The following is a 25,986-nucleotide window of genomic DNA, read 5'->3' on the forward strand; positions in this document are numbered from 1 at the left end:
ACAGCACCCATGCGACAGAGCCGCGTGCTCCGTGTGCCACCGCGGCGCAAACCCTGGGCCAGCGCGGCACGGTCCCTGCGCCGGAGCCGCGTTGCCCCCCGCGTCCCCCAGACCCACTGCAGGACCCGCATCCCCCGGCGCCGTGGGTAAGTACCTGCTTGGTGCGCTTGCGGGCCTCCTCCAGCGCTGCCCCTCGCTCCGACGCCCGCTGCAGCACCTTGCCCAGCCGCTCCCGCGCCGTCAGCACCAGGTTCTGGATGACGGCCCCGTCCTGCTTCCTGCTGAAGTCCTTCAGGCGGGACGCAACTGCCTCCAAGCCGCTGAGCTGCTCGCCGTGGGCATTCGCCTCCTTCACCAGCGCCTGCAGGAGAGCCGAGGCGGCTGGGGGTGCGTGGACAGCCCCGCGGCAGGAGCGGGGCCTCCGAGCGCAGCCCGCGCGGGGACGGGGAGCCGAGCCGACTCGCTCCGCTGCTGCGGGGAGACGCGTCCCGCCGGCAGCCCGGGGGGGACTGATTTTCCTTGCCGCTGCTGGAAGGGACCCCTCCGGGCAGACCCCAGCCCTGTGGAATCAGCCCCGGTTTCGCGGGGGGTGTCGCGCCGGCTCAGCCCGCCCTTGCCTTGTGCTCCTGGATCTGCGCGGTGACGGTGCCCAGGACGAAGCTGGGCGGCGGGGGGGAGCCGAGGAGCTCCTCTGCATGAGCCACCCAGTGCAGCAGCTCCTGCACGGTGCCGTGGAACTCGGTGCTGACCGTCAGCCCCTCGGCCAGGCGCTCCTGCGGGTTTAGGGTAGGGGGGAGGCGCTGATGGGGACGGGCACCCGCAGCCCCCGGGGCCGGGGCAGGGCCGGCACCCCCGGACGGACAGCGAGCCCCCCAGCCCCACGCACCTTCCTCTCCTGGGCCTCGGCGTGGACGCTCTCCCACTTCTGCTCCAGGATGCGGAGGCTGTGCTCGGTGCTGCAGGGCCGCCTGGCGCGGCAGGAGGCCAGCAGCCGCTGCAGCCGCTCCCGCACGCCGCTGTACGCCTCCTGCTTGGACTCCATCTCCTTGCACAGCTCCTGCCGAGAGGCCGCGGGGACCCCCGGGGTCACCGTCCCGCCGGGGGACGGGGGCGGCTCCCGCTCCGCCCCGAGGAAGGGGTGCGGGAGGAGACGGCAGAGAAGGGTCCTGGCCCCTCGGCACACAGAGGGGTGGCTTTGGGGCACGCGTACACCCCCCCACGGGACACTGAGGGACAGCCCCAGCGCTCACCAGGTGAGCCGTGAGCTTCTCTTTGGTGGTGTCCGGGTGGCCCCACGCCGGCTTGGAGAAGAAGAGCTGCAGCTCCACCTGCTCCAGCCACTGCAGCAGCTCGGTGATCTCCAGCGTGATGTCCTGCACCTGGGGGGGGTCCGGGGGGGGGTCAGCGCTGCCCCTGCCAGCCGGCAGCCCCCCGGCACGCGGTGCCCCCCCGTACCTGGCTGAGGTTGTTCTCCAGCTCCAGCTGCCGGCTCTCGGTCTCGCTCTGCACCAGTTCCCAGCGCTGGCTGAGCTGGTGCAGGCTGCGCTGGAGCCCCTCCATGCTCTCGCCCAGGCTGGAGAGCAGCAAACCCTGCCCGGCCTCGCTGACCGACCGCACCGTGCGCGCGTGGGACATCACGTCGTTCCTCAGCACCTGGGGACGGGGCCAGCGGTCACGGCCAGCACCCACATCCCCGGCCAGCACCCACATCCCCGGCCAGCACCCACATCCCTGGGCAGCACCCACATCCCCGGCCAGCTCCCACATCCCCGGCCAGCACCCACATCCCCGGCCAGCTCCCACATCCCCGGCCAGCACCCACATCCCCGGCCAGCTGCACCCTGTGAAGCCCCTCGCTGCCGACGTGGCGCCCGGGGATGCCCCAGAGCCGGCACGGGGTAGGTCCCGAGCACCAAATTTGCCGCTTCGTGGCAGGGAGACTGCCGGGACAGGGTAGAGAAGAGGCCAAGGTCCCCCTCCCCACCCCACAGCACCTCGCCTGCGTCAGCCACGGCGCGAGCGTGCCCAGGCAAGGGGAAGCGGCTCTGCACCGCTGGCGGCCTCGGCTCCCTCCCGGCGAGGCACGGAGACAGCTCATTCCTTCCATGCTGTCACCGCGGGAGGGGACGCGTTCTCACGCCGCCCGCCCCAAGCCGCAGCCTGCCCGATCCAGCTGCCGCTGCCCCGGGAGGAGGGGGCCGGGCAGCCCCCTGCGGTCAGGATGCGGCCCCACAGCACCAGAGCCACGACCGGGACCAGGCAGGGCTGTGCCACGTCCCGTGCTCCCCGCCGAGGGGGACATCCGCCGCAGCAGTGGGGCAGCAGTGGGGCAGCAGCGGGGCAGCAGCCCTCACCTTGTGCTTGGCCAGCTCGATCTCGCAGCTCTGCAGGTCGGGGCGCAGCGGCGGGGGCCCCCGCAGCTGCTCGGCCGTGCGCGCCAGCCACTGCAGCAGCTCCTCCAGCTGGTGCTGGAACTGGCCCAGGCCCAGCAGAGCTGCCTCCAGCTGGTGCTGCCCCGGCGAGGGCAGGATCGGGCACCCGTGGGGCGGGAGCAATGGCACCCCACCACCACGCACCCAGCGCCCGCGCGGCACCAGGCACCCACCGTGCACCCAATGCTTGCACGGCCCCACACACCCACCCAGCTCCACGCACCCAGCACCCACCCAGCACCCCACGCACCCACGGCCCACCACACCCAGCACCCATGTGGCACCCCACGCACCCAGCACCCACCCAGCACCCCACGCACCCACAGAGCACCCCACGCACCCAGCACCCATGTGGCACCCCACGCACCCAGCACCCACCCAGCACCCCACACACCCACATAGCACCCCATGCACCCAGCACCCATGTGGCACCCCACGCACCCAGCACCCATGTGGCACCCCACACACCCAGCACCCACCCAGCACCCCACACACCCACAGAGCACCCCACGCACCCAGCACCCATGTGGCACCCCACGCACCGCCCAGCTCCACCCACCCAGCACCCCACGCACCCACAGCCCCATGCACCCAGCACCCCACGCACCCACCCAGCTCCACCCACCCAGCGCCTGCACAGCACCCACCCAGCCCCCCGGCCCCCCCCGCCGTGGCTCTCGCCCTGTGCCGGCAGCAGACCCAGCTGACAGCTCAGGTGCCCCCCACCCCGAGCCCCCCAGCCCGGCGCCTGCCTACCTGGCGGCTGACGATCTCCTCCTCCAGCCGGTCCCAGCGCTGGCGGAAGTCGCTGAGGGGGGCTGGGGGGTCCCCCAGCCCCGCGCCCCCGAGGCTGGCCTGGTGCCGCAGGCTCTCCACCTCCACCTTGCACTGGTAGAGCTCCCTCTTGAACTCCTGCGGGGCAGCGGCGAGTGGTGACCCCCCCCCGCCCCAAACATGGTGACAGGGGTCTGCCGGGCCACCAGGCATGGCACGGCACGGCAGGGATGGGTCTGGTTTAGCACAGCATGGCATGGCATGGCATGGCATGGCACGGCAGGGCTGGGTCTGGTTTAGCACAGCATGGCATGGCATGGCATGGCACGGCAGGGCTGGGTCTGGTTTAGCACAGCATGGCATGGCATGGCATGGCATGGCAGGGCATGGCAGAGCTGGGTCTGGTTTAGCACAGCATGGCATGGCATGGCATGGCAGAGCTGGGTCTGGTTTAGCACAGCATGGCATGGCATGGCATGGCAGAGCTGGGTCTGGTTTAGCACAGCATGGCACGGCATGGCACGGCAGGGCTGGGTCTGGTTTAGCACAGCATGGCATGGCATGGCATTGGCATGGCAGGGCTGGGTCTGGTTTAGCACAGCATGGCATGGCATGGCATGGCAGAGCTGGGTCTGGTTTAGCACAGCATGGCACGGCATGGTATGGCACGGCAGGGCTGGGTCTGGTTTAGCACAGCATGGCATGGCATGGCATGGCATGGCAGGGCATGGCAGAGCTGGGTCTGGTTTAGCACAGCATGGCATGGCATGGCATGGCAGAGCTGGGTCTGGTTTAGCACAGCATGGCACGGCATGGTATGGCAGAGTTGGGTCTGGTTTAGCACAGTATGGCATGGCACGGCATGGCATGGCAGGGCTGGGTCTGGTTTAGCACAGCATGGCATGGCATGGCACGGCACGGCAGGGCTGGGTCTGGTTTAGCACAGCATGGCATGGCATGGCATGGCAGAGCTGGGTCTGGTTTAGCACAGCATGGCACGGCATGGTATGGCAGAGTTGGGTCTGGTTTAGCACAGTATGGCATGGCACGGCATGGCATGGCAGGGCTGGGTCTGGTTTAGCACAGCATGGCATGGCATGGCACGGCACGGCAGGGCTGGGTCTGGTTTAGCACAGCATGGCATGGCATGGCATTGGCATGGCAGGGCTGGGTCTGGTTTAGCACAGCATGGCATGGCATGGCATGGCAGAGCTGGGTCTGGTTTAGCACAGCATGGCACGGCATGGTATGGCACGGCAGGGCTGGGTCTGGTTTAGCACAGCATGGCATGGCATGGCATGGCATGGCAGGGCATGGCAGAGCTGGGTCTGGTTTAGCACAGCATGGCATGGCATGGTATGGCAGAGTTGGGTCTGGTTTAGCACAGTATGGCATGGCACGGCATGGCATGGCAGGGCTGGGTCCGGTTTAGCACAGTATGGCATGGCACGGCATGGCAGAGCTGGGTCTGGTTTAGCACAGCATGGCATGGCATGGTATGGCAGAGTTGGGTCTGGTTTAGCACAGTATGGCATGGCACGGCATGGCATGGCAGGGCTGGGTCTGGTTTAGCACATCATGGCATGGCATGGCATGGCAGAGCTGGGTCTGGTTTAGCATAGCACAGCACAGCAGAGCTGTGTCTGGTTTAGCATGCCATGGCAGGGCATGGCATGGCACAGCATGGCATGGCACAGCATGGCATGGCACAGCATGGCATGGCACAGCATGGCATGGCGTGGCACAGCATGGCACGGCGCGGCAGAGCTGGGTCTGGCACACGCTGCATGGTTTGGCACGGCACAGCCCAGCATGGCACGGCTTGGCACAGCATGGCACGGGCACCTGAGCCCAGAGCTCCTCCTCGTGGGAACTGGGGAGCCCTGCCCGCTCGGGGCACCTCGGGGCGCAGGATTTGGCCACTCCGGGCAGGGCTCGGCCACCCTGCGCCCACCACCAGCGGGTGCCACGGGGGCACCAGCACCCTGCGCCGCGCCGCACGCACCCACCGCCGCCCCCCCAGCCCGGCCCCAGGGCTCGGGGCCCCATCCTGCGCCGCCGCTCACCCACCTTCAGCTCCGCCAGCTGCTGCTGCACCATGTCCAGGTCCCCGCCGACCAGGAACTCCTCGGCGAGGCGCAGCTCGGCCGCATCCAGCCACTCCAGCAGCCGCTGGGGATGGAGCGGGACTGTGGGGCCGGAGCGGGGCTGGGGGGGGCCAGGCCCCCCACCCTGTCCCCATCCCCGTATGCTGGACATGTCAGCCCTGCCAGCTCGGCTGCGTCCCTGGGGGCAGGGGCACGCTCCCCCCCCCCCACGCTCTGCAGCCCCACGGCCAGGAGTGGGGGCTGGGACCCGCCGTGGTCCCCGGGAGGGGGACGCAGAACAGGGCGGGAGGGTGCCCCAGCCCCACGGAGAGCTCCGAGCGTGTCACAGCGGGCCAGGACACGGGCACGGCCGGCCCCGTGGCCCCAGCGCCCACTCAGGGCAGCATCACGGCACCCCGACGGTCCTGCCCCCCCGCACAGCCCCCCCTGCCCGGACCACCACGGTGGCCCCACGCGGCGCCCGCGCGTGGGGTGTCTGGCTGAGCAGACCCCCGCACCCCACCTGCATGGTCTCCTGGTAGCTGACGGCGGCCTGGAGCTGCTCCTCGAGGCGGGCGTACCGCTCCGTCCACACCTTGTTCAGGCTGTGCCAGGAGGAGTAGAGCTGCGGCAGGGCGCGAGGGTCAGCGGCACCGCCACGGGGTGGGGGGGGGGTCAGCGGCACCGCCACGGGGTGGAGGGGGGGTCAGCGGCACCGCCACGGGGTGGAGGGGGTCGGGGTGGGGGGGGTCAGCGGCACCGCCACGGGGTGGGGGGGGTCGGGGTGGGGAGGTCAGAGGCACCATGACAGGGTCAGGGTGGGGGGGATCAGGGTGGGGGCATCAGCAGCACCGCCACAGGGTGGGGGGGATAGGGGTGGGGGGGGTCAGCAGCACCGCCACGGGGTGGGGGGGGTCGGGGTGGGGGCACCAGCGGCACCGCCACGGGGTGGGGGGGGTCGGGGTGGGGGCACCAGCGGCACCGCCACGGGGTGGGGGGGGGTCAGCAGCACCGCCACGGGGTGGGGGGGGTCGGGGTGGGGGGGGGTCAGCGGCACCGCCACGGGGTGGGGGGGGTCGGGGTGGGGGCACCAGCGGCACCGCCACGGGGTGGGGGGGGTCAGGGTGGGGGCACCAGCGGCACCGCCACGGGGTGGGGGGGGTCGGGGTGGGGGCACCAGCGGCACCGCCACGGGGTGGGGGGGATGGCGGGCAGGGGTGCGAGGCTTGGCAGCCGCACGGTCCCTTGTGCGGGGACACTGGCCCGGGACAGCCACGCTCCATCCGGCCCAGCCCCGCGACACCCGGCTGCGGGGGACGCCTGTCCCCCCGCTCCAGGGTCCAGCCCTGGGGACATCCCCCCTGCAGCCCCCTCCCCTGCCGGACCCACCCCCGCTGGGACTCACATCGTCCAGGCTCTTGGTGACGTCGGGCTTGTCGGGGTCCCCGCAGGAGGACATCAGCTCCACGCCCAGGCTGCCCAGCGCGTCCAGCTCGCCCTGCAGCGAGTCGATCTCCTCCCGCAGCGCCTGCGGGCGGCACGAGGGGGCTCGGCGCTGCCGCGGGGCCGCCCGCGCCCACCCAGCCCCCTCCCCGGCCCGTACCTGCATGGTGCGGAGCCGCGCGCGGATGGCCTCGGGCTCGCCGCCGGCCTCCTCCAGCCCCAGCACGAGCTGCTGGGTGTCGCTCAGCGTCAGGGCCAGCTCGGAGAGGCCGTGCCAGAAGCGGTCGGCCAGCGCCAGCAGCTCCCGCAGCCACCGCTCCTGCTCCTGGCAGCGGCCCCGCAGGCAGCCCCACTGGGACAGCAGCTGAGCCGTGCGCTCCTGGATCCCTGCGGGGCACGGGAGGGAGGGGGCTCGGCCTCGGGGCGCTGCGAGGGACCCCGACCCAGCCCCGAGCGGGGACGCGGCCCCTGCGGGGTGCCGCGTGTGTGCGGGGATGCGCCGCCGCACCAGCACGCCTGCCTCTCCGTGCCGGTACCTCTGGCAGCAGCGTCGGAGTTTGCCGCCTGCATGCTGGCCAGCAGCTCGCCGCCCTGCGTCCGGACGGTCTCCAGGGCCACCCCCAGCTTCTCCAGCTCGCCCAGGGCCAGGCTGTTCTCACGGATCTGCTCCCGGAGGTGGGCCGCGTCGCCGCGGGCCGGGGGCTGGCTCTGCAGGCGGCTCTGCAGCCGCTCCAGGCACTCCAGCAGCAGGTCCATGCGCTCCGTCAGCTGGGGGGCACCAGCCCGGTCACCGGAGGGGAAGCCCCGGAAGGGGACGCCGTCCCCCGCCAGCCCCGGTGCCGGTGCCGTACCTGGCTGTAACGCGGCAGGGCGTCCTCCAGCAGAGCAGCCGCCTGGCGCGCGCGCTCGCGGACGCGGCCGTACCGCTCCTCCGCCTCCCGCCAGCGCTGCTGGAACGGGGCTCCCTGCTCGGGGCTCAGCTCCGCCAGCTGCGCCGAGACGCGCTGCAGCTTCCCCACCAGCGGCCGGTGCTCCGCGATGGCCTCCCGCAGGCACTGCGGGCCGAGGCAAAGCCGTGGGGACGGGCACGTGCCCCGGGGCGCCCCAGGGCTGCCCAGGCTCTGCTCCCGCGGGACGGTGCTCGTGCGCGGCGGGTGCCCGCAGCTTTGTCCCCTCCATCCCGCCGTCTGCTCCCGCCCCCACGGGGTGGCACAGGGTGTCCCACACCTTCCCCATGCCCCGGCCACCCCGCCCTCACCTGCAGCAGCGCCTGCTGCTCCTTGAGGGCCTCGTAGCTGATGGCGTCGGGGAAAAGCTGCGCCCCGACGACCTGCGTCTCCTCCAGCCAGGGCAACAGCTCCTCGTGGGCCTCGGAGAACTGGGCGAGCAGGGACTGGGCGTGCTCCAGCTGCACGGCGCAGGCTCCGCTGCGCAGGAAGAGCTGCTCCGTGCGCTCCCGCAGCGCCTGCACCGAGGGCTGCGCGGACGGGCGGCTCACCGGGGTGCCGGGGGCGCGGGGCAGCCGTCCCCGGGGCAGCATCCCCCACGGCGGGCACCGGCGCAGCCCCGGCACGGCCACTCACCTGGAGGTGCTGCCGCAGGGGCTCGGGGCAGGAGAGGAGCAGCGGGTCCGAGATCCCCAGCAGACGCTCCACCAGTCCCCGGTGGTGCAGGATCTCGGCCGAGAGCAGCTGGAAGACAGAGGCCAGTGTCCCTGGGGACTTCGGGCACCCCCGTTTTGGGGTGCGGGTGCTGGCCCAGAGCAGCGGACCCACCTTCTGATCGGCGAGCTGCGAGCGGAGAGCCTGGGCGTCCAGCTGCACCCGCCCGATCTCCTCCAGCCGCTCGCCCAGCCGCGCCACGCGGGCGAGCTGGGAGTCCAGGATCTGCTCGAACTGCGGCGGAGAGGAGCACGGTCAGGGCACCGGGCCCGCCTCGCCGCAACACGGGCCCCCCCCTGCCCCCGGCGCATCTGCTGCGGCGCCTTCAGCCGTAACCGAGCGCGTCCCCCCCAGCCCCGACTCCCCCGTGCTGCCCACTGCAGGCAGCAACGCCGCGGGGCCGGGGAGCGGTGAAGGGGGCAGAGGGCGACTGTCCCCAGACCCCCGCGTCCCCCACCTTCTCCCTGTCACTCGTGCCGACCGGGGGCTCCCGGCCACCGCGCTGGCTGTCCCAGGAGCCCAGCTCCTTCTCCACGCGGCCCAGCCAAAGCGCCAGGTCCTCCTGGGCAGCGCCCAGGCGGGACGAGGCCTCCAGGGTCTGCCCCAGCCGGTGCGCGGTGTCGGCGCTGCTCTGGCCCACGATGAGGTACCGCATCCTCAGGGACTCCATCTTCTCCTGCGCCAGCTGGGCCTCCTCCCCTGCGGCAGCACCGCGGCCGGCGTCAGCGCTGCTGCGGCCGGTGTCCCCGGGGACGGGGACCTGCCGTGCCAACACCTGCCCTCCCTCCCGACGCTCGCTCTGTCCTGACCTTCCCCTGTGCCCATCCGCCTTCTGCTTCTCCTGGACCCGGCTCCGGCCCCTCATCCCCACCAGCAGCAAAATTCAGCTTGCTGGCCACCCCCCGCTGCCAGTGCGCCCCAGGGGCCAGGGTCCCCCCCGGCCGCCCTCCATCCAAAAGGGACCCCACACTCCCGCAGCCCCCAGCGCGCCCCGGGGTCCCCCTCGGTGCTGGCACAGCCCCTTGCGTGACACGCTCCACGTCCCACAGCCCCGACCCGGCGGCCACTCGCCTGTCACCATCTCCAGGACCCTCTGCCCGCTCTCCAGGGCTCCGTCCAGTTCTCCCAGCCGGCCGCGAATCTCCTCGCACAGCGCCTGGGCGAGAGGCTCCCGTGGTGGTGACTGCCACTTGTCCCCCCCCGCCGCTACGCCCACGGGCGTCCCCCCCATACCCAGCCCTCCCCACCCGTCCCGCCGTGCCCCGCTCGCCCTGCCCCAAGCCCACCCCGCACCCCCGCCCGGCCCCGACCTGGGTTTGCTGGTGGGCGTCCTGCACGCGGCGGACGCAGCCGTTGGCGCGCCAGAGCTGGGCCAGCTGCCGCTCCGTGGCACCGAGCCACTCCTGGAAGGAGTCCACGGCCTCCTGGAAGCCCTGTGCCGCCGGCAGGATCCGCTCCAGGCGGCCGTACCTGTGCCGGGAAGGCGGGGGGGCAGCTGGGGAGGGTGACAGCCCCCAGTCCCAGGGGCCTCACAGGTGCGAGACCAAGGTCCTGGCTGGAGAAGCCTCCTGTCCCCCTGCCACTGGGGCTGGGTGGCCCATTCCTACCTCAGTGGTCCCCCCGCCCTGTGCTCCCCACCCCAAAAATCCCACCCCAAACGTGAGGGGCGAGGCCAGCATCCCCAGCCCAGGCAGCACCACGAGCATCCCGAGGAGAGGCCACGGGGGTCCCGCTTCATCCCAGCCAGGACTGGGGACACTGGGACGCAGGGTGAGGTGGCCCCAGCCCCACTGCGTGACCCATCGGTGCCCGGTCCGGAGCGAGCCCCTCGCCGGTGGCGAGGCTGCAGGGACCACAACCCGCCCCACAGTCCGTGGGGCACGGCGCAGCCCGGGCACGAGCGGGGCAGAGCACGTGGGGACGTCAGGGGGATCGCGGTGGGGCGGGGGGGGACAGGGCTGCCGACCCCAACCCACCTGGCTTCAGCCTCCTGCATCAGCTTGCCCCACTTCTCCCCGAGGCCGCAGAGGCTGCCGCTCCCCTCGGGCGCCACGGTGCCGGAGCCGTGTGCCGCCGGCACCGGTCTGTCCTGCAGCACGAGCTCCACGCGTGGCCTCCGCTCCTCCAGCAGCCGCTTCAGGAGCTGCAAGGCCGCGGGGAACAGCGCTGTGCCGGGGACCCCCACTCTGCCCCCCGAGCCCCGCCGAGCCCCAGCCCCAGAGCGGCACGGTGGGGGGGGACACGCCGGCACGGATCTGCTGACCTTCTGCTCCTCCAGCTGGGCCTTCGCCACCTTCACCTCCGCCGACGGCGGCTTCTGGTTGCTCACCAGCTCCTCCATGTCGGCCACCCAGGCCAGCAAGCTCTCCAGCGTGTCCTGGGCTCGCTCCACGCCAGCCACCTCCTCTGGGACGGGGACAGCCCGCGGGGATACCTGGGGAGAAACGTGGCTGAGCCGCCCGGAGGGCAGCCGTGGGGCAGCCGTGGGGCTGGGGTACGTTCCTCCCCACCGTGCCCAGCCCGGGAGGCAATCCGCATCCCCTGCTCGCCGCATCGGCGGGGCTGTGTCGGGACGGGCTCTCTGCACCGCTGCTCCTCGGGGCCGACAGACCAGGCGCTGCCGGCGGGGCTCCCCAAAACAGGGGCTGCATACCCCGGGTGCACCCCGTGCCGTACGGGCCCCCTCCAGACACACAGCCCCCACCAGCCGCATCCTCCGGTGCCCGGCTGGGTGCGCAGCAATGGGGCGGGGGGTACCGGTGGCTCTGCCCACACCAGGGCACCGCGGGGCGCGCACAGCGGGCGCAGACCCCACGCGAGCACCGGACGAGGGACTGGCGGGGACAAGGGTGCCAGCAAAGCATCCCCGCCGGGGCCGGCACGGCGTCTGCCGCAGCGGGGGTCCCTGCCCGGCAGTCAGTCACCTCTGCGGTGTCCGTGTGTCCGGCGCGGCCGCCGGCCGCGAGCTCCCCCGCGCGCTCCGTCAGCACCGTGACCGTCCGGGTGACCAGGGGCTCCCCGCCCTTCTCGCCGGCCGGGTACTCGGTCACCTCCACGATCTCCGTCACGATGGTCTCGGTCACCTCCGTCACCTCCGTCACCTCGCGGGTGGTGACGGGTTTCCAGGACCAGGCGCTCCGGGGGGCACCGGCCCGGGGGGGTGTCCAGGCAGCGCCCCCCGCCTGCCCCTTCAGCGGGACACAGGCCGTGCTCCCGTTCTGCACCGTCACCTCGGACTGGCTGCGCTTCAGCACGGGGCTGCCCGCCCAGCTCCGGCCGGCGCCGGGCACCGGGCTCCAGCCGTTCTCCACCGGCGGCCCCGGCCAGGCCTCGGCGACGCTCCTGCCGGGCGGCTGCCCCGCGTCCAGCCCCGGCTCCCGGGGCGGCGGCTCCCGGAGGAGCTCGTCCGGCCGCCGGCTCTTCTCGCCCAGGCAGCTGGGCCGGCTCACCGAATTCCCCATGGCACGGGCACGGGCGCCGGGCCCCCGCCTCAGATCCCGGCCTGAAACGAGCCAGGAGGACGGGCGTTATCGGGGCCAGCGCGGGGCTGCGCAGTGCCCGGACCCTGTCCTGCTCCCCGGGCCACCCAAATTCCTGCCCGGGCTCGGGGGGGCTCCCGGCTCCCCCCCACCCAGCAAAGGGCTGCTGGACGAGGCGCTGGCCGTCGTCACCTCGGGGCGAGCAGAGGGCTCTGCGGCATTGCCACCCCTCGCTAGCAGGCGGGTAAACGGGGGGCACGGGGAGGCAGCGCGGGGCAGATGCTCCCGCCCGGCGTCGCTTTGTGCCGTTGGATGAACTCGGGGGCCGGCGGCGGCGGGAGAAAGGAGCCATCTGTCCACAGGGCCCCACAAAGGCTCCGGGGGGAGAGGGCCGGGGGCCACCCGCCCACCAGCACCCACCCAGCAGCGGGCTGGGTGGGCCCCCCACCCTGCCGCAGCCATAAATCACCCGCAACCCTCCGTGGGACCCTCCCACGCCAGCCTCCCCCCCCCACCTCCTCGGCAGAGCCCCCGCCGCAGCGCTGCCCCCACCGGGACCCACCTGCGTGGGCACTCACGGAAGGGATGACACACGCGTGACCGCACGGACACCATGCTTACACGCACCCCCCCCCCCCCCCCCGCCTCCACCTGCACACACACACACACGCACACACACGCACTGCCCCGCGCCGAGCAACAGGCAGAGACCCCACGCCTGGGTCAGCACGGCGACACGCGAGCCTGCCCACGCGACACGGGCCCCCGTGCGTGGGCCCACGGCAGCCGCGCACCCCGGCGTGGCCGGAGCGCCCCTCCCCCCCGCCGGAGCCCCCCCGCACGGACACGCCGCGGACACGGCGGGGCCCCGACTCGCTCGCCCGGGCTGCAGCGCTGCCCCCACGGGAGCCCGTCCACGCAGGTCGAGTGGGGGGGGGTGGGAGGGGGAAGGATGCCGGGTCCGGCGAGGCGAGGGGTGATTCGGGGACACCGCGCACCCCCCGCCCCCGGAGCATCACCGGCCTCTCCACAGCCGCGCAACCCCCGCCCGGCCCCACGCACCCCGCAGTCTCGCCGCCGGCCTTGGGCTCCCCCCGCGGGGTCCACGGCCACAGGGCCCCCCCCCCCCGCGCCCCCGGGCTGCCCCGGCACTCACCCCTCAGCCGAGCCGGGCGTCCATGGGGCCGGGCCGGGGGGGGCTCCGCCGCCGCCCCCCGCTACCCGCCGCGCCGCCGGGCCATGGCGGGGGCTGCCGGGGGGGCGGGGGGGGGGGCGGCCCGGCCCGGGCGGAGCGGAGCGGAGCGGGGCTCGGCCCCCCCGTTACCGCCGCCCGGGCATCGCCCGCCCCGGCCCCGCTGCCGCCTTTGTGCGCTGCGGCCGGGCGGGGCGGGGGGGACGGGGCGGCACCGGGCGGGCGGGGACCCTCCGGCTCCGATCGGCTCGGCCCGGCTCGGCTCGGCTCGGCTCGGCTCGGCTCGGCTCGGCTCGGCACCGGCCCGGCTTGGCACTGGCCCGGCTCGGCTCGGCCCAGCTCTACTGGCCCGGCTTGGCTCTGCTGGGCAAGGCTCGGCACGGTTCAGCACTGGCCCGGCTCGGCCCGGCTCATCTCGGCTCGGCACGGCTCGGCACAGTTTTACACTGGCCCGGCTCGGCCCGGCTGGGCTCTGCTGGGCTCGGCTCGGCACAGTTCGGCACTGGCCCGGCTGGGCTCTGCTGGGCTCGGTACTGGCCCGGCTCGGCCCGGCTGGGCTCTGCTGGGCTCGGCACTGTCCCGGCTGGGCTCGGCTCGGCACGGTTCTGCACTGGCCCGGCTCGGCCCGGCTGGGCTCTGCTGGGCTCGGCACTGGCCCGGCTGGGCTCTGCTGGGCTCGGCACAGCTCGGCACTGGCCCGGCTCGGCCCGGCCCGGCCCGGCTCGGCACGGTTCGGCACTGGCCCGGCTCGGCACGGTTCGGCACTGTCCCGGCTCGGCCCGGCTGACTCCCCGGCCCCCCCCCCCGGTCCAACACGGCCGCCCGCGTTAACCCTTCGCGCGCTGGACGGCGCCGTTACCGGGGAAACCCCCGGGGCCTCGCAGCCATCCCGGGCAGGGGGAGGGGAGCCGCGCCGTTCCCACCGCCCGCCCCGCGCGGTGCTCCCCGGGGGGGCGGCCCGACCCCCCCAAGGGCCCCCCGGCTGACCCCCCACCGACCCCACACCGACCCCACACCGACCACCCCACCGACCCCCCGCAGCGGCACCGGCACCGCTCGGAGATCGGGATCTGACCACATCCCCTGCGTGCCTGCACCCACAGCCCCACGGGAGCGCAGCCCCACAGCAGCACAACCCTATACCAGCACAACCCCGTACCGGCCCAGCCCCACGGCAGCACAGCTCCACGGCAACACAGCCCCACGGCAGCACAGCCCCACGGGAGCACAGCCCCGTACCGGCACAGCCCCACGGCAGCACAGCTCCACGGCAACACAGCCCCACGGCAGCACAGCCCCACGGGAGCATAGCCCCGTACCGGCACAGCCCCACGGCAGCACAGCCCCACGGCAGCACAGCCCCACGGGAGCACAGCCCCGTACCGGCACAGCCCCACGGCAGCACAGCCCCGTACTGACAGAGCCCCACGGCGGCACAGCCCCACGGGAGCACAGCCCCACGGCGGCGCAGCCCCACGGGAGCACAGCCCCATACTGACAGAGCCCCACAGCGGCACAACCCCACGGGAGCACAGCCCCACGGCGGCACAGCCCCATACTGACAGAGCCCCACGGCGGCACAGCCCCACGGGAGCACAGCCCCACGGCGGCGCAGCCCCTCTGGCTCTGGGGGTCGCACACCTCCGGGGAGCGCTGACCCCCCCCGGCCCCCCCGGGGTGATGGCGCTGCTGTGAGCTGCGCTCACAAAGGGGGTGCAGCCCGGCTCCCCAGAGGGTCTGTGGGTGCAGGGTCCCCTCCCCAGGGGCTCTGTGGGTGCAGGTGTCCTCGGTGGGGCCGCGGAGATGCTGGTGCAAATCCCCCACCTGCCTCCCCCCGGGGCGTCGGGGCGCGGAGCCCAGGGCCCCCCCTCCTGCCCCTGCCCTGGGGGGGGCCAAGGGGCGGCCGGAGGTGCCGGGGTGGGGGGCCGAGCCCCATCCTCAGCCCGCCGGGACCCCGCTCCGGCACGGCGGCCCCGAAGCCAGCGAGAGGCCCTCCGGGGCGGGGGGTCCTGCCCCACACAAAGGAGCGGGGGCCCCTCGGAGCCGGGGGGGCCGCTGCGCGGAGCGCCGCGCTGCGCTGATGGATGGGGCTCCCTCGGGGTCTCCTGAAAGCGGCGGGCGGAGGGGGCCGGGGGCTTTGTCTGCTCGGCTGCCGGCGACGCGGCAGGGAATTAGCATAACCCCGGCCCTCCTGCGGCATCGCACCGTCCCCCGCGCACGGTGCTGGCAGCGAGGAGCTCAGCACCCGGCGCCGGATCCGTGCGTGGGCGCCCAGCCGAGGCACCGGTCCCCTCGGGGGCTGCCGGGCATCCCCAGCCGACCCGGGCGGCGCAGGCGGGACCGGGGCCTGGCTGATGGTGCCTCGGAGCCCCGCTGAGCCCCACAAATTGGGGTGGGCCCTGGGGCGGGGGGGGGGGCTGCTCCCCCAGCCCCCAGGCTCAGCCCAGCAGCACAGCCCCCCCCCCCCCCTTCCTCCCTGCTACCCCACGGGGGGGACGCACGAGCCTCGGGACCCCCAGGGCGCAGCCACCGTGCTGGCGAGGCACCCCGGGCACCCCACGGCGCCCGGCGGGGCTCCTTCGGCGGAGCCGCTCGCCGCCTCCCGGCCCGCTCGCCTGCCCGGAGCCCGCCTGGCACGCTCCGCAGCCCCGGGTACCGGGGCTGGGGGTGGCGCGGGTGCCCCGGGCAGAGGGAGCCCAGCGCGGGGCACCGGGCGAGAGCGGCCGGCTGGAATCCGCCGCCTCAGATCCCGGGAGCCGGGTGGGTTTCTCCTCGGCCCCGGCTTTGTCTGCGCCGTGGCCGGGATGAATGGCCCTTTCAGTTTGTGCCGTCATGTGTGCGGAGGGAGCCCGTGTGCTGGCCAGGCCCGAACAAAAGGAGCCGGCGAGGGGCTGTTGGGAGGGCGGCGAGGAGGGGCAGCCCCCGCTCGGCACGGCCGGGGTGGCGGAGCTGGCGGCCTGCGCCGGGGCAGGACATGGCGCGGCCCCCCCAGCGTCCGGGCACGGGGACACGGGGCGGTGGAGAGCGGGGGACAGCACGGCCACAGGCGCCCAGGCGGGGGGACACCCCTGGTGTGGCTGCGCACCCCGCGCCGGGGCAGGGGGACGCGGCTGCGCACGGTTACGCGCCCTGTGCACATTTACACACCCTATACACAGCTGCACACCCCGTGCACGGCTACACACCCCATGGCCTGTTACACACCCCCTGGCCTGTTACACACCCCATGCACGGCTACACACCCTGTGCACGGTTACACACCCCCTGGCCTGTTACACACCCCGTGCACGGTTACACACCCTGTGCACGGTTACACACCCCATGGCCTGTTACACACCCTGTGCATGGCTACACACCCCCTGGCCTGTTACACACCCCGTGCACGGCTACACACCCCCCGGCCTGTTACACACCCCGTGCACAGCTGCACACCCTGTCCACGGTTGCACACACTGCCTGCGTCACGGTGCCGTGGGACACAGCCGATCCCAGTGCAGAAGGTGACCCTGGTGCCAGCGTGGCTCGGAGGCGGCGATGCCACGGGTACCGGCAGGGCCACGGGTGCAGCAGGCTCCGAGCCCACGGCAGCCCGTGATGGTGTCGGTGGGGACCACGGGCAGGCGAGCCTCGTCAGGCTGGGGAGCCGGAGCTGGGCACACGGGACCCTGCCTGGCCACGGTGTCACCAGCCGGTTCACGGTGCTGTGCCAAAGGGCCGCCCAGCCGGCACCATCCGGGGACCGAGACCTCACCAGTCTCGGTGGCGATGTGGGCTGTGTCCTGCCTGGCTCTGAGCGGTTCCGCCGGCCGCGGCGTGCCCGGGGCCAGCCCGTTACCTGCGGGGCCAGGATGGGCTCCGCCAGGATGGGCAACCTCTTCTCCACGGCGTCCAGCCAGTGCCGCAGGGCCAGCAGCTGCTCGTGCGCCTCCAGCCTCCACTCCCAATGCTCGCCACGCTGCCACGCTCTGGGGAGAGACCGGGGACACAGCAGGATGTGGGGTGCAGGGCTGGGGACGTGTCGGGCTGTGGGGTGCAGGGCTGGGGACGTGTCGGGCTGTGGGGTGCAGGCTGGGATATGCTGGGCTGTGGGGTGCAGGGCTGGGGACGTGTCGGGCTGTGGGGTGCAGGGCTGGGGACGTGTCAGGCTGTGGGGTGCAGGGCTGGGATATGCTGGGCTGTGGGGTGCAGGGCTGGGGATATGCTGGGCTGTGGGGTGCAGGGCTGGGGACGTGCTGGGCTGTGGGGTGCAGGGCTGGGGATATGCTGGGCTGTGGGGTGCAGGCTGGGATATGCCAGGCTGTGGGGTGCAGGGCTGGGGATATGCTGGGCTGTGGGGTGCAGGCTAGGATATGCCAGGCTGTGGGGTGCAGGGCTGGGGACGTGTCGGGCTGTGGGGTGCAGGCTGGGATATGCCAGGCTGTGGGGTTCAGGGCTGGGATATGTCGGGCTGTGGGGTGCAGGGCTGGGGACGTGTCGGGCTGTGGGGTGCAGGGCTGGGGACGTGCTGGGCTGTGGGGTGCAGGCTGGGATATGCCGGGCTGTGGGGTGCAGGGCTGGGATATGTCGGGCTGTGGGGTGCAGGGCTGGGGACGTGCTGGGCTGTGGGGTGCAGGGCTGGGGACGTGTCAGGCTGTGGGGTGCAGGGCTGGGGACGTGTCGGGCTGTGGGGTGCAGGCTGGGATATGCCGGGCTGTGGGGTGCAGGGCTGGGGACGTGTCGGGCTGTGGGGTGCAGGGCTGGGATATGCCAGGCTGTGGGGTGCAGGGCTGGGAACGTGTCAGGCTGTGGGGTGCAGGGCTGGGATATGCCGGGCTGTGGGGTGCAGGGCTGGGGACGTGTCGGGCTGTGGGGTGCAGGGCTGGGATATGCCGGGCTGTGGGGTGCAGGGCTGGGGACGTGTCGGGCTGTGGGGTGCAGGGCTGGGGACGTGCTGGGCTGTGGGGTGCAGGGCTGGGGATGTGCTGGGCTGTGGGGTGCAGGGCTGGGGACGTGTCGGGCTGTGGGGTGCAGGGCTGGGATATGCCGGGCTGTGGGGTGCAGGGCTGGGAACGTGTCAGGCTGTGGGGTGCAGGGCTGGGGATATGCCGGGCTGTGGGGTGCAGGGCTGGGGACGTGTCGGGCTGTGGGGTGCAGGGCTGGGGACGTGTCGGGCTGTGGGGTGCAGGCTGGGATATGCCGGGCTGTGGGGTGCAGGGCTGGGGACGTGTCGGGCTGTGGGGTGCAGGGCTGGGGACGTGTCGGGCTGTGGGGTGCAGGCTCGGATATGCCGGGCTGTGGGGTGCAGGCTGGGATATGCCGGGCTGTGGGGTGCAGGGCTGGGGACGTGTCAGGCTGTGGGGTGCAGGGCTGGGATATGCCAGGCTGTGGGGTGCAGGCTGGGATATGCTGGGCTGTGGGATGCAGGGCTGGGGACGTGCTGGGCTGTGGGGTGCAGGGCTGGGGACGTGTCAGGCTGTGGGGTGCAGGCTAGGATATGCTGGGCTGTGGGGTGCAGGGCTGGGGACGTGTCGGGCTGTGGGGTGCAGGGCTGGGATATGCCGGGCTGTGGGGTGCAGGCTGGGATATGCCGGGCTGTGGGGTGCAGGGCTGGGGACGTGCTGGGCTGTGGGGTGCAACTCTGCGGCTCCGCTCCCAGGAGGCTCCATTCACCCCTCGCAGGCCCCCCATAACCGGCCTCACCCCCAGCCCGCCGGCGTGGCCGGTGCCCGCTGCCCCCCACGCTGTCCCCAGCCCCGCGCGCCCCTTGGCCGGGGACACCCCCAAAGGGAGCGATCCCGGGGCTGATGGCCTCGGCCACATTTGTGCCAGTACCTCCCCCCGAGTCCGCGCCCTGGGCCGGATAAACCCAGCGCCGTCCCCGTGGCCGCCGGCTCCCCATGCCCGTACCCAGTGCCCGTGGCTCTCCGGTCCCATCCCTGCTCGCCCCGCGGGGGACATTCCTCGCCTGAGAGCAGGTGACCCGCACCCCAGCAGCTGGCCTGGACCCCTGGGGAGGTGCAGGGTTCGCCCCGGCTCCCCTCACCGCGGTGCGGGTGCCCACGCACGGACGTGCAGACCCCAGCTCGTCCCGCGGTGCCCAGCGGTGCCCGTACCTCTCCATCTCCTCCCCGTCCGGCGACGACCCCTCCACGCTCTTCCCGGCGTCGTCGGCAGCACCGCGCTTCTGCAAGGAGAGCAGAGGGGCGGGTGGGGAGGGGGCGTCGGGACGCGGCAGAGGGGAGGAGGACGAGGCTCCACCAGCCCCCTCAGCACACCAGCGCTGTGATCTCGGGGTGGTTGCTGTGTCCCCCCCGGAGACTGGCCTCCCCGCAGAGCGGCAGCCACCGGGCCCATCCTCACCGGAGCACCCCTGGCCGGGACCCCCGACCTCCGGCCCCGCAGCCCTCGCCCGCCAGCCACCACTGGTACCTGCGGGTTTCGGCTCTGCCCGTCTCGGTGTCCTCTGCCGGGACGAGCACCGCTCGCAGCGGCGGTTCCTGCAGCGCTCCCGCATTTCCCGACCCTTTTTTACCCCGGGAGCGCTCCCAGCTCTCACTTGCTGCCAGCTACAGCTGCCGGCCCCCCCGGCTCGCTCTGGGCGCTGGTCCCCGGTGTCCCTCCGTCCGCCCCTCGCCACGCCGCGTGCTGCTGAGCCCACGGCCCGGTGCCGGGCTGAGCCCCAACCGAGCCACGGCAAACTGACCCGCAGCGCCTCGCAGCCCGGCCGGGGGCTCTGCCTCATTCCCCCACCCACCCCATTTCCCCAGCGCCGCGCACAGGATCAGGCCCCTCTGCCCTTGCTGGGGGCAGTATCTGCCGGGGGCCGTGGTGGGAAGCGGCATCACCCTGGTTTTGGGGCGTTTTGCAGCGTTCTGAGTGCGTGCCCTCGGAGCACCCCGGACGGCGGAGCCGGCCCGCTGCGGGGGCACGGAGCAACGGCACCTCGGCCGAGAAGAGAAGGCGCAGGGGGTGGGCAAGTGCCCCTCGAGCTGCGGCAGCCAGCGCCTGGGAGCAGCCCCATGGCACGTTTCGGGGCGCCGCTCCCCACACGTGCCGGCGCACAGGAGGGGCCACGTTCACGGCACCCGGCGGGGAGCACGGCGTGCCGAAGCTGGTTCACCGCGGTTTGCCGGGAGCCTGCGGGTACGGCGGGAGCTGCCGCCCTCGGGCGCCGGCACCGGGGCTCAGCTGGGACACCCCAGAGCTGAGCCGGGGCACCCCGAGATGGTGCCGCCCCCGCCAGCTCCCACGGGGACCAGTATCTTCCCAGCAGAAACCTCCCCGGCTTCTGTACCAGCGCCAGAAGGGCCGGGCCGGCGCGGCCGTGGCGGTGAAGATAACACGTTATCAGCCCTGCAAGCCCTCCTCCGGCCGCAGAGCCCCGCACCGCGGGGAGAGGCACCTGCCCGAGCGACGCCGGCCCGGGAGCCGTCGATGTCCCCAAGGCCACCTCCGGCCGTGCCTCCCGCCGCAACCCAAACCGTCGGCTCCGCCGGGCCTGCGGCCGCTCCAGCTCCGGCGCTGCGACAAGCAGGAGGAGGTGCCGCAGGGAAACAAGGCTGGGAGCGACGTCCCTCTGCACGGGCACGGGGACAGGGTGGGCAGGAAGATGCCAGCGGCTGCTCCGGGCCCTGGCAGAGGAGCCGGGTTTGCAGGGGGGAGCGGGGCGCCCTGCAATTAACCCACCGTTAACCCTGGTAACGCCCGGCTGAGCCTAACGAGGGGGAGCAGCCCGCGGCGCTGGGCATCCCGGCGAGGGAAATGGGAAAGTGCACGGTGCGGGTGGCCGGAGCTGTGGGGAGGCCCGAGGGGGTGGTGGCCACGCTGCCGTCACGGCAGGCAAGGGGCTGCAGCCGACACAGAGGGCTGCCCGGAGGAGGAGGAGGAGGAGGAGGAGGAAGGGGAGACTCAGGCAGCTCCGAGGCGTCTGTCGGAGGAGCCAGGGAGCGCGGAGCTCGGGAAGGAGCGGCCCCTTGGCCGGGTTTAGCCGGGACACAGCGAGGGCGGCTGCTGCGGGGCAGGAACGGGAGCGCGGGCGCTGCCAGAAAGGCTGCAGGAGCGGGGGGAGAACCGTGGGCGCGGGGTGCGGTGGTGCCACGGAGACGGCAGCGAGCGCAAGGCCGGGTGGACCACGTGCCCGAGAGGGGAAACAGCCGAGGAGCGTGGGCTTGACAAATGGGAGATGAAACCGCTTCGATGCCGAAGCGACACAGCGGTGCTGCCCTGGCCGGCCACGGTGCCGGTAACGTGGCTGAGCCAGAACTTGGCCCAAAACGGGGCTGGACGGGGCTGGGGGTCACTGGGAGGAAGCGGCGACCGGTGAAGCTGCCGAGGAAGGAGCTGCGGGCGGGGGCCTGGTCAGGAACCGCCCCAGAAGCAGCAGCAAAACGCCAAGAAAAAGGGAAGCGGAGTCGGGCTGGTGCTTGGTGCCCCCGGGGCTGGGGGCCACATCCCGGCAAGGCTTCGCCTCCCGTGGGCACAAGCCGGGTCCTGGGGGTGGGAGCGAGACCCGCGGCTGGGGGCGATGGGGGAGCGGGGAAAACGGGGGCGCGGGGCAGACGAGGTGAGGGGCAAAAGGCAAAGTTTGCCCTCGGCTGCAGAGGTCAGAGATGAGCCAAAGCGCCTGCGAAAGGAGCTGCGGGAAGGGAGGAGCTCCCCAGGGGTTCGGGGGGCTGCTCGCCGAGGGGAGGGCCGGGGGGAGGCGGATGTTTGTTCACACCCCAAAATCTGAGTGAATAAAAGGGGCCTATTCCGCCGTGTCGGCAAGGGACGGCGCCAGCCTCGTGCCAGCGAGGCTCCGGCCCGTCCGCGCCTGCTCGCGGCAGACCCCGCGTGCCCGATGCCCCGCCGCCCCACGCGCCCCGCAGCCGCTCGCCCCCGGTGCCCCTCGCCGACGGGCCAAGCCGCGGGGGCTGGTGTGTGCCGGCGAGGCCGGGCCGGCGGCCGCGGCGGGACGGGATGGTGCGGTTTGGCGTTCCCCCGCACGTCCGGGGTGTGGGGAACCGGCGCGGGGCCGGGGGTGCAGCGTGCTGCGGCACGGTCTGGCTCGGCCGCGGCACAGCTGGGAGCGGGGTGCCCACCCGGCGAGGGTCCCGCCAGCGCTGTGGGAGAGCCGGTGACAACCACGGCCAGCACGGCATGGTCATGACTGGCATGGCACGGCCACGGCCAGCATGGCATGGTCATGACTGGCATGGCACGGCCACGGCCGGCACGGCATGGTTGTGAACGGCATGGCACGGCCACGGCCAGCAAGGCATGGTCGTGACCGGCATGACACGGCCACGGCCAGCAAGGCATGGTCATGACCGGCATGGCACGGCCACGGCCGGCACGGCATGGTCATGACCGGCGCGGCACAGCCACAGTTGGCACGGCATGGTCATGACCGGCATGGCACGGCCACGGCCGGCATGGCATGGTCATGACCGGCATGGCATGGCCACGGCCAGCACGGCATGGTCATGACCGGCGCGGCACGGCCACGGCCGGCGCGGCGTTCTGCATGAACGCTGCGTGACCGTTCAGCTCAGCGGGCCCGACAGGGGCGAGCGCCGGCCCGCGCGTCGGCAGGGCGAGCTAAGCTGCAGCCCATTAAAAACGAGAATGTAACAGGGTTATCTGTCCTAATTAACTCGGCCCGATCACCCGCTGTTGGTGCGCGGTGCGGCTCCGGCTCAGTGCCCAGCTGCTGCTCCCCCCCGCCCGGCTGCCGGCACCGTGCCGTGCTGCGGAGGGTCCCTGTGCCGGGGCCAACACGGGCACGGGGCTGAGGGGTGTGTGGGGAAGGGGGCTCCCCCCCCCCGCAAACACAAGGGCTGGGCCCAGGGGATTCAGGAGCTGGGGGGGGCGGGTCTCACCCCAGGAGGTGCGGGGGTCTCACCGGGGGGGGGTGAGGGGCTTCTAGGCCATGGAGCGGGGCTGGCCCAGGGGCTTGAACCCTGGATGCAGAGGGGTCTCGTGAGGTTTGCGAGGGGTGTCCAGCCTTGAAGGGGGGGGTTAAAGGAGGGGAGCAGGGAACATCTGAGTGGGGCAGAGGTGGGGCACGGCCCCGGGCTGCCTGTGCCAACCCCGCCGAGCCGTCCTTGAACGGGCACAGCAGCCTGTGAGCACCCCCCCAGCCCCGGGGCTGCTCCCCCTGCCCCCGGCCCGCCGCAGGGAGCCCCCACGCTGCTGCTAATTGCCGACGCACGAAGCCACTAACGGGCTCCCAAGCTGCTGCCGCCTGTCCCCCCGGCCCCCCCGCCCCCGACGTTGCGCGGTGCCCCGCTCGGGGAGCGCTGGCACCCGGCGCGCTGGGCGGCAGAGGTGCCTCAAGCCGCCCAAGCCAGCGCCGGCGCAAATCCGGAGTGGGCGCCCGCGCCAACGTCTCCCCGGTTTGCCGGGGCTGCCCGTAACGAGTCCCGCTGCCCCGCCGCCGGCCGCCCGTGTGCCCCCCGGCCCCTCGTCCTCGCAGCCGCCCCACGCGAGGCAGGACGCAGCCTCGGGACCCTCCGTGCCACCCGCAGTGCCCGCTCGCCGCTGCTCCCCGTCCCCAAAACCAGGGGACCCGCCGCTGCACCCGCGCGGAGCGAACCCCGCGGCCCAGCGCCGCGCCGGCGGGGAGCAGCGAGGGCGAACAGACCACGCGGAGCTGCCGGCTGGTTTCATAGGATCTCTTTTACTGACCTCGCTGGGGAGAGCCATGGGTCCATACTGCATGTTTTACAAACACTTCATGGTATGTACAAGTTAGGATTTTTTAGTGTTTTTGCCCCCAAAAAGAGATGCTTTCAGATTACTGATCAGCCCCTGCTGCCCTGATGAGAAATGATTGGGAACTCAGGGGAGCGCAGGGCCCCGAGGGAGCGGGAGCCCCGGCCCGGGCTGGGCTATGGTACAGACTCGCCCACATTAGCATGTCATGCAAAAGCAAAACTGAATAATGAGAATAATAATAACGAATGCTGAGGAATAACATGACTCGATTTACACGTGGCAAATGAGAGCAGGCGGGAAGGAGGAGAGATGCTGTGGAGATCCGTGGGTGTGCCGGGAGGCCGTCCCTGGGGAGGAGGGGGTGCAGCTCGGGCACGGGCACGCCGGCGGGGGGGCCGGGGGCCAGGCGACCGCGTGGGTGCCTCTCAGGGGGGGGGGGCCGGGGTCGGCCGGGCCGGGCACGGGGGGCTACGGCCCCGACAGCCCGAGCCGGCGTGGCCCCGCCGCTGCGTCACTTATTGCTTCAGCCCCTGCCCGGGGCCCCGGCGGAGCGTGGCGGGGGGCCGGGGGCTGCGTGCTGCCGGGGGGCAGGGGCGGCGGGTGGGCCGGGGCTCCCCGCTGCCGGCCGAGGGGCTCCGGTGCCGCGGGGCAGCCCCCGCGCCCGGGCAGCGTGGCCCCCGGTCTCTGCCGGGGGACTCTGGCAAGTGGAAAGGGAGAGGGAGCATGTCCCAGTGTCCTCGAGCGCGGTCCCAGTCGCCCCAGGGCGGGGGCACGGGCTCCGTGGCAGCGGTGAGGGGAGTTGGGATGGACATCCAGCCACACTAAAAACAAAGCGAACAGAAAAGGTGGGATGAGACAGGGGGGACTGGTCCATGAGATGAAGCCATCGGGCCCAGCCGGCAGCGCCGCGCGCGCCCGCCCCCGCGCCAGCCCGCTCGCCCCCGCGCAGCCCCGCTCCGGCACACCCGCGGCCCGAGAGCCTCCGCCGCGGGCAGCGGCCCCAAACCGCGCTGGGAGGAGAACGATCCCCCCGCCCCGGGCAGAGCGCAGCGCCCGGCTGAAGCCGCGGGACGGCGGGGAACCCCGGCCCCGGGGAGAGAGGCTGGAAAGGTTGGCGTTACCTGCGGCGGAGAGCACGGCCGGGGAGCTGCCGCCTCCCGGGCTCCCCTCGAGCCCATCCACGACTTGCTGACGTCGGAGACCCAGCTCAGGAACTCGCCCAGCGGCAAGGGGACTTCTCTGGTGGGACTGGAAAAAGACGTCTGCCAGAGAGAGAGCGCGTTATTGCGGGTGAAGGGGAGGCGAGCAAAGCCAGGAGGAAAGGGGTTACCACGAGGAAGAAAAGAGGAGTCCGGTTTTACAGAGATCCGCCTTTTTTCTAACAAGAGAGCGCACCGGGCTGCTGCAGCGTCCCACGACCCACCCAGCGCTCGGGGGGGGGGGGGGGGGGAAGGTGGGGGGGGGATCCTGCAGCCTCCGCGCCCCCCGCGAGGGTCTGGAGAAGCCCCGGGCAGCGGCTGGGGTCTGGGCGCAGGACCCGCGCGCGGAGCCGGGCGGGCTTTGGCAGCGCAGGCTCTGCCGCGGGCTCTGGCGGACGCCTGGCAATTCATCAGAGCCACACCATCAGTGTTAAGAAATCGACCTTGTGCGGAGCACTTCCCAGATACACGGAGAGACAGACAGACAGACAGACGGGCGGGCGGGCGGGCGGGCGGGCGGGCGGAGGCGGCGGCGGGCGGCCACGCAGCGAAGCCCCTCGGCGGGAGAAGCGGCGGCGGGGTCCCTCGCACGGCGCGGAAGCGCGGGGCAGCACCGGCGTGCACTTACGGTCGGGGGGCACCGGCCCCGCGGTGGGGGGATGCGCCGGGAGGGCCGAGCCCGGGGAGCGGGGGCAGCTCGGGAGCCGGGGCGCGGAGCCCCCTCCTCGCCGCGGGCAGGCGGGCGAAGGGGTCCGGGCGGTTCCGGGTGTCCGGCGCCGAGGAGCCCGCGGTGTCCTCCTCCGGCACGCCGCGGTGCACAGGGTCGCCTCCTCCTTCGGGGTGCAGGGGATGGAGCCGGCAGGGTTCATTACAAAAGAGTCGCTGAGTGGTTACATCAGAAAGGCAGAACTGTTTTCCTGTTTTCCTGTTTTTTCCAGCTATGCCTCGCCGCCGCCTCCGAGCGGCGGGGCGGCATCGGCTCTGCGGAGGGCAGGAACGGCAGCGGGCTCCCGGGGCACCAGGTCTGGGAGGGTAGTGTGTT

General features: G+C 73.0%; 1 protein-coding gene across 1 annotated transcript in view; it reads right to left on the reverse strand.

Moving 5' to 3' along the window:
• Window positions 1-25,986, reverse strand: part of PLEC (plectin) — a gene marked incomplete at its 5' end in the record, with an annotated part of 49,634 nt that overhangs the window by 8,708 nt on the left and 14,940 nt on the right. Inside the window, 25 exon segments of the mRNA XM_042786287.1 lie at window positions 155-361; window positions 618-773; window positions 887-1,057; window positions 1,251-1,379; window positions 1,456-1,653; window positions 2,355-2,510; window positions 3,189-3,344; window positions 5,277-5,378; window positions 5,817-5,918; window positions 6,699-6,821; window positions 6,897-7,123; window positions 7,273-7,504; window positions 7,588-7,791; window positions 7,995-8,213; window positions 8,320-8,427; window positions 8,512-8,631; window positions 8,855-9,096; window positions 9,469-9,553; window positions 9,708-9,867; window positions 10,374-10,540; window positions 10,661-11,314; window positions 11,388-11,899; window positions 16,852-17,033; window positions 19,161-19,231; window positions 24,867-25,007. Coding sequence (XP_042642221.1) covers window positions 155-361; window positions 618-773; window positions 887-1,057; window positions 1,251-1,379; window positions 1,456-1,653; window positions 2,355-2,510; window positions 3,189-3,344; window positions 5,277-5,378; window positions 5,817-5,918; window positions 6,699-6,821; window positions 6,897-7,123; window positions 7,273-7,504; window positions 7,588-7,791; window positions 7,995-8,213; window positions 8,320-8,427; window positions 8,512-8,631; window positions 8,855-9,096; window positions 9,469-9,553; window positions 9,708-9,867; window positions 10,374-10,540; window positions 10,661-11,314; window positions 11,388-11,899; window positions 16,852-17,033; window positions 19,161-19,231; window positions 24,867-25,007 — 4,824 coding nt within the window.

This window comes from Tyto alba, unplaced genomic scaffold, assembly GCF_018691265.1.
Source record: "Tyto alba isolate M040663 unplaced genomic scaffold, T.alba_DEE_v4.0 Super-Scaffold_9, whole genome shotgun sequence".
Lineage (NCBI taxonomy): Eukaryota > Metazoa > Chordata > Aves > Strigiformes > Tytonidae > Tyto > Tyto alba.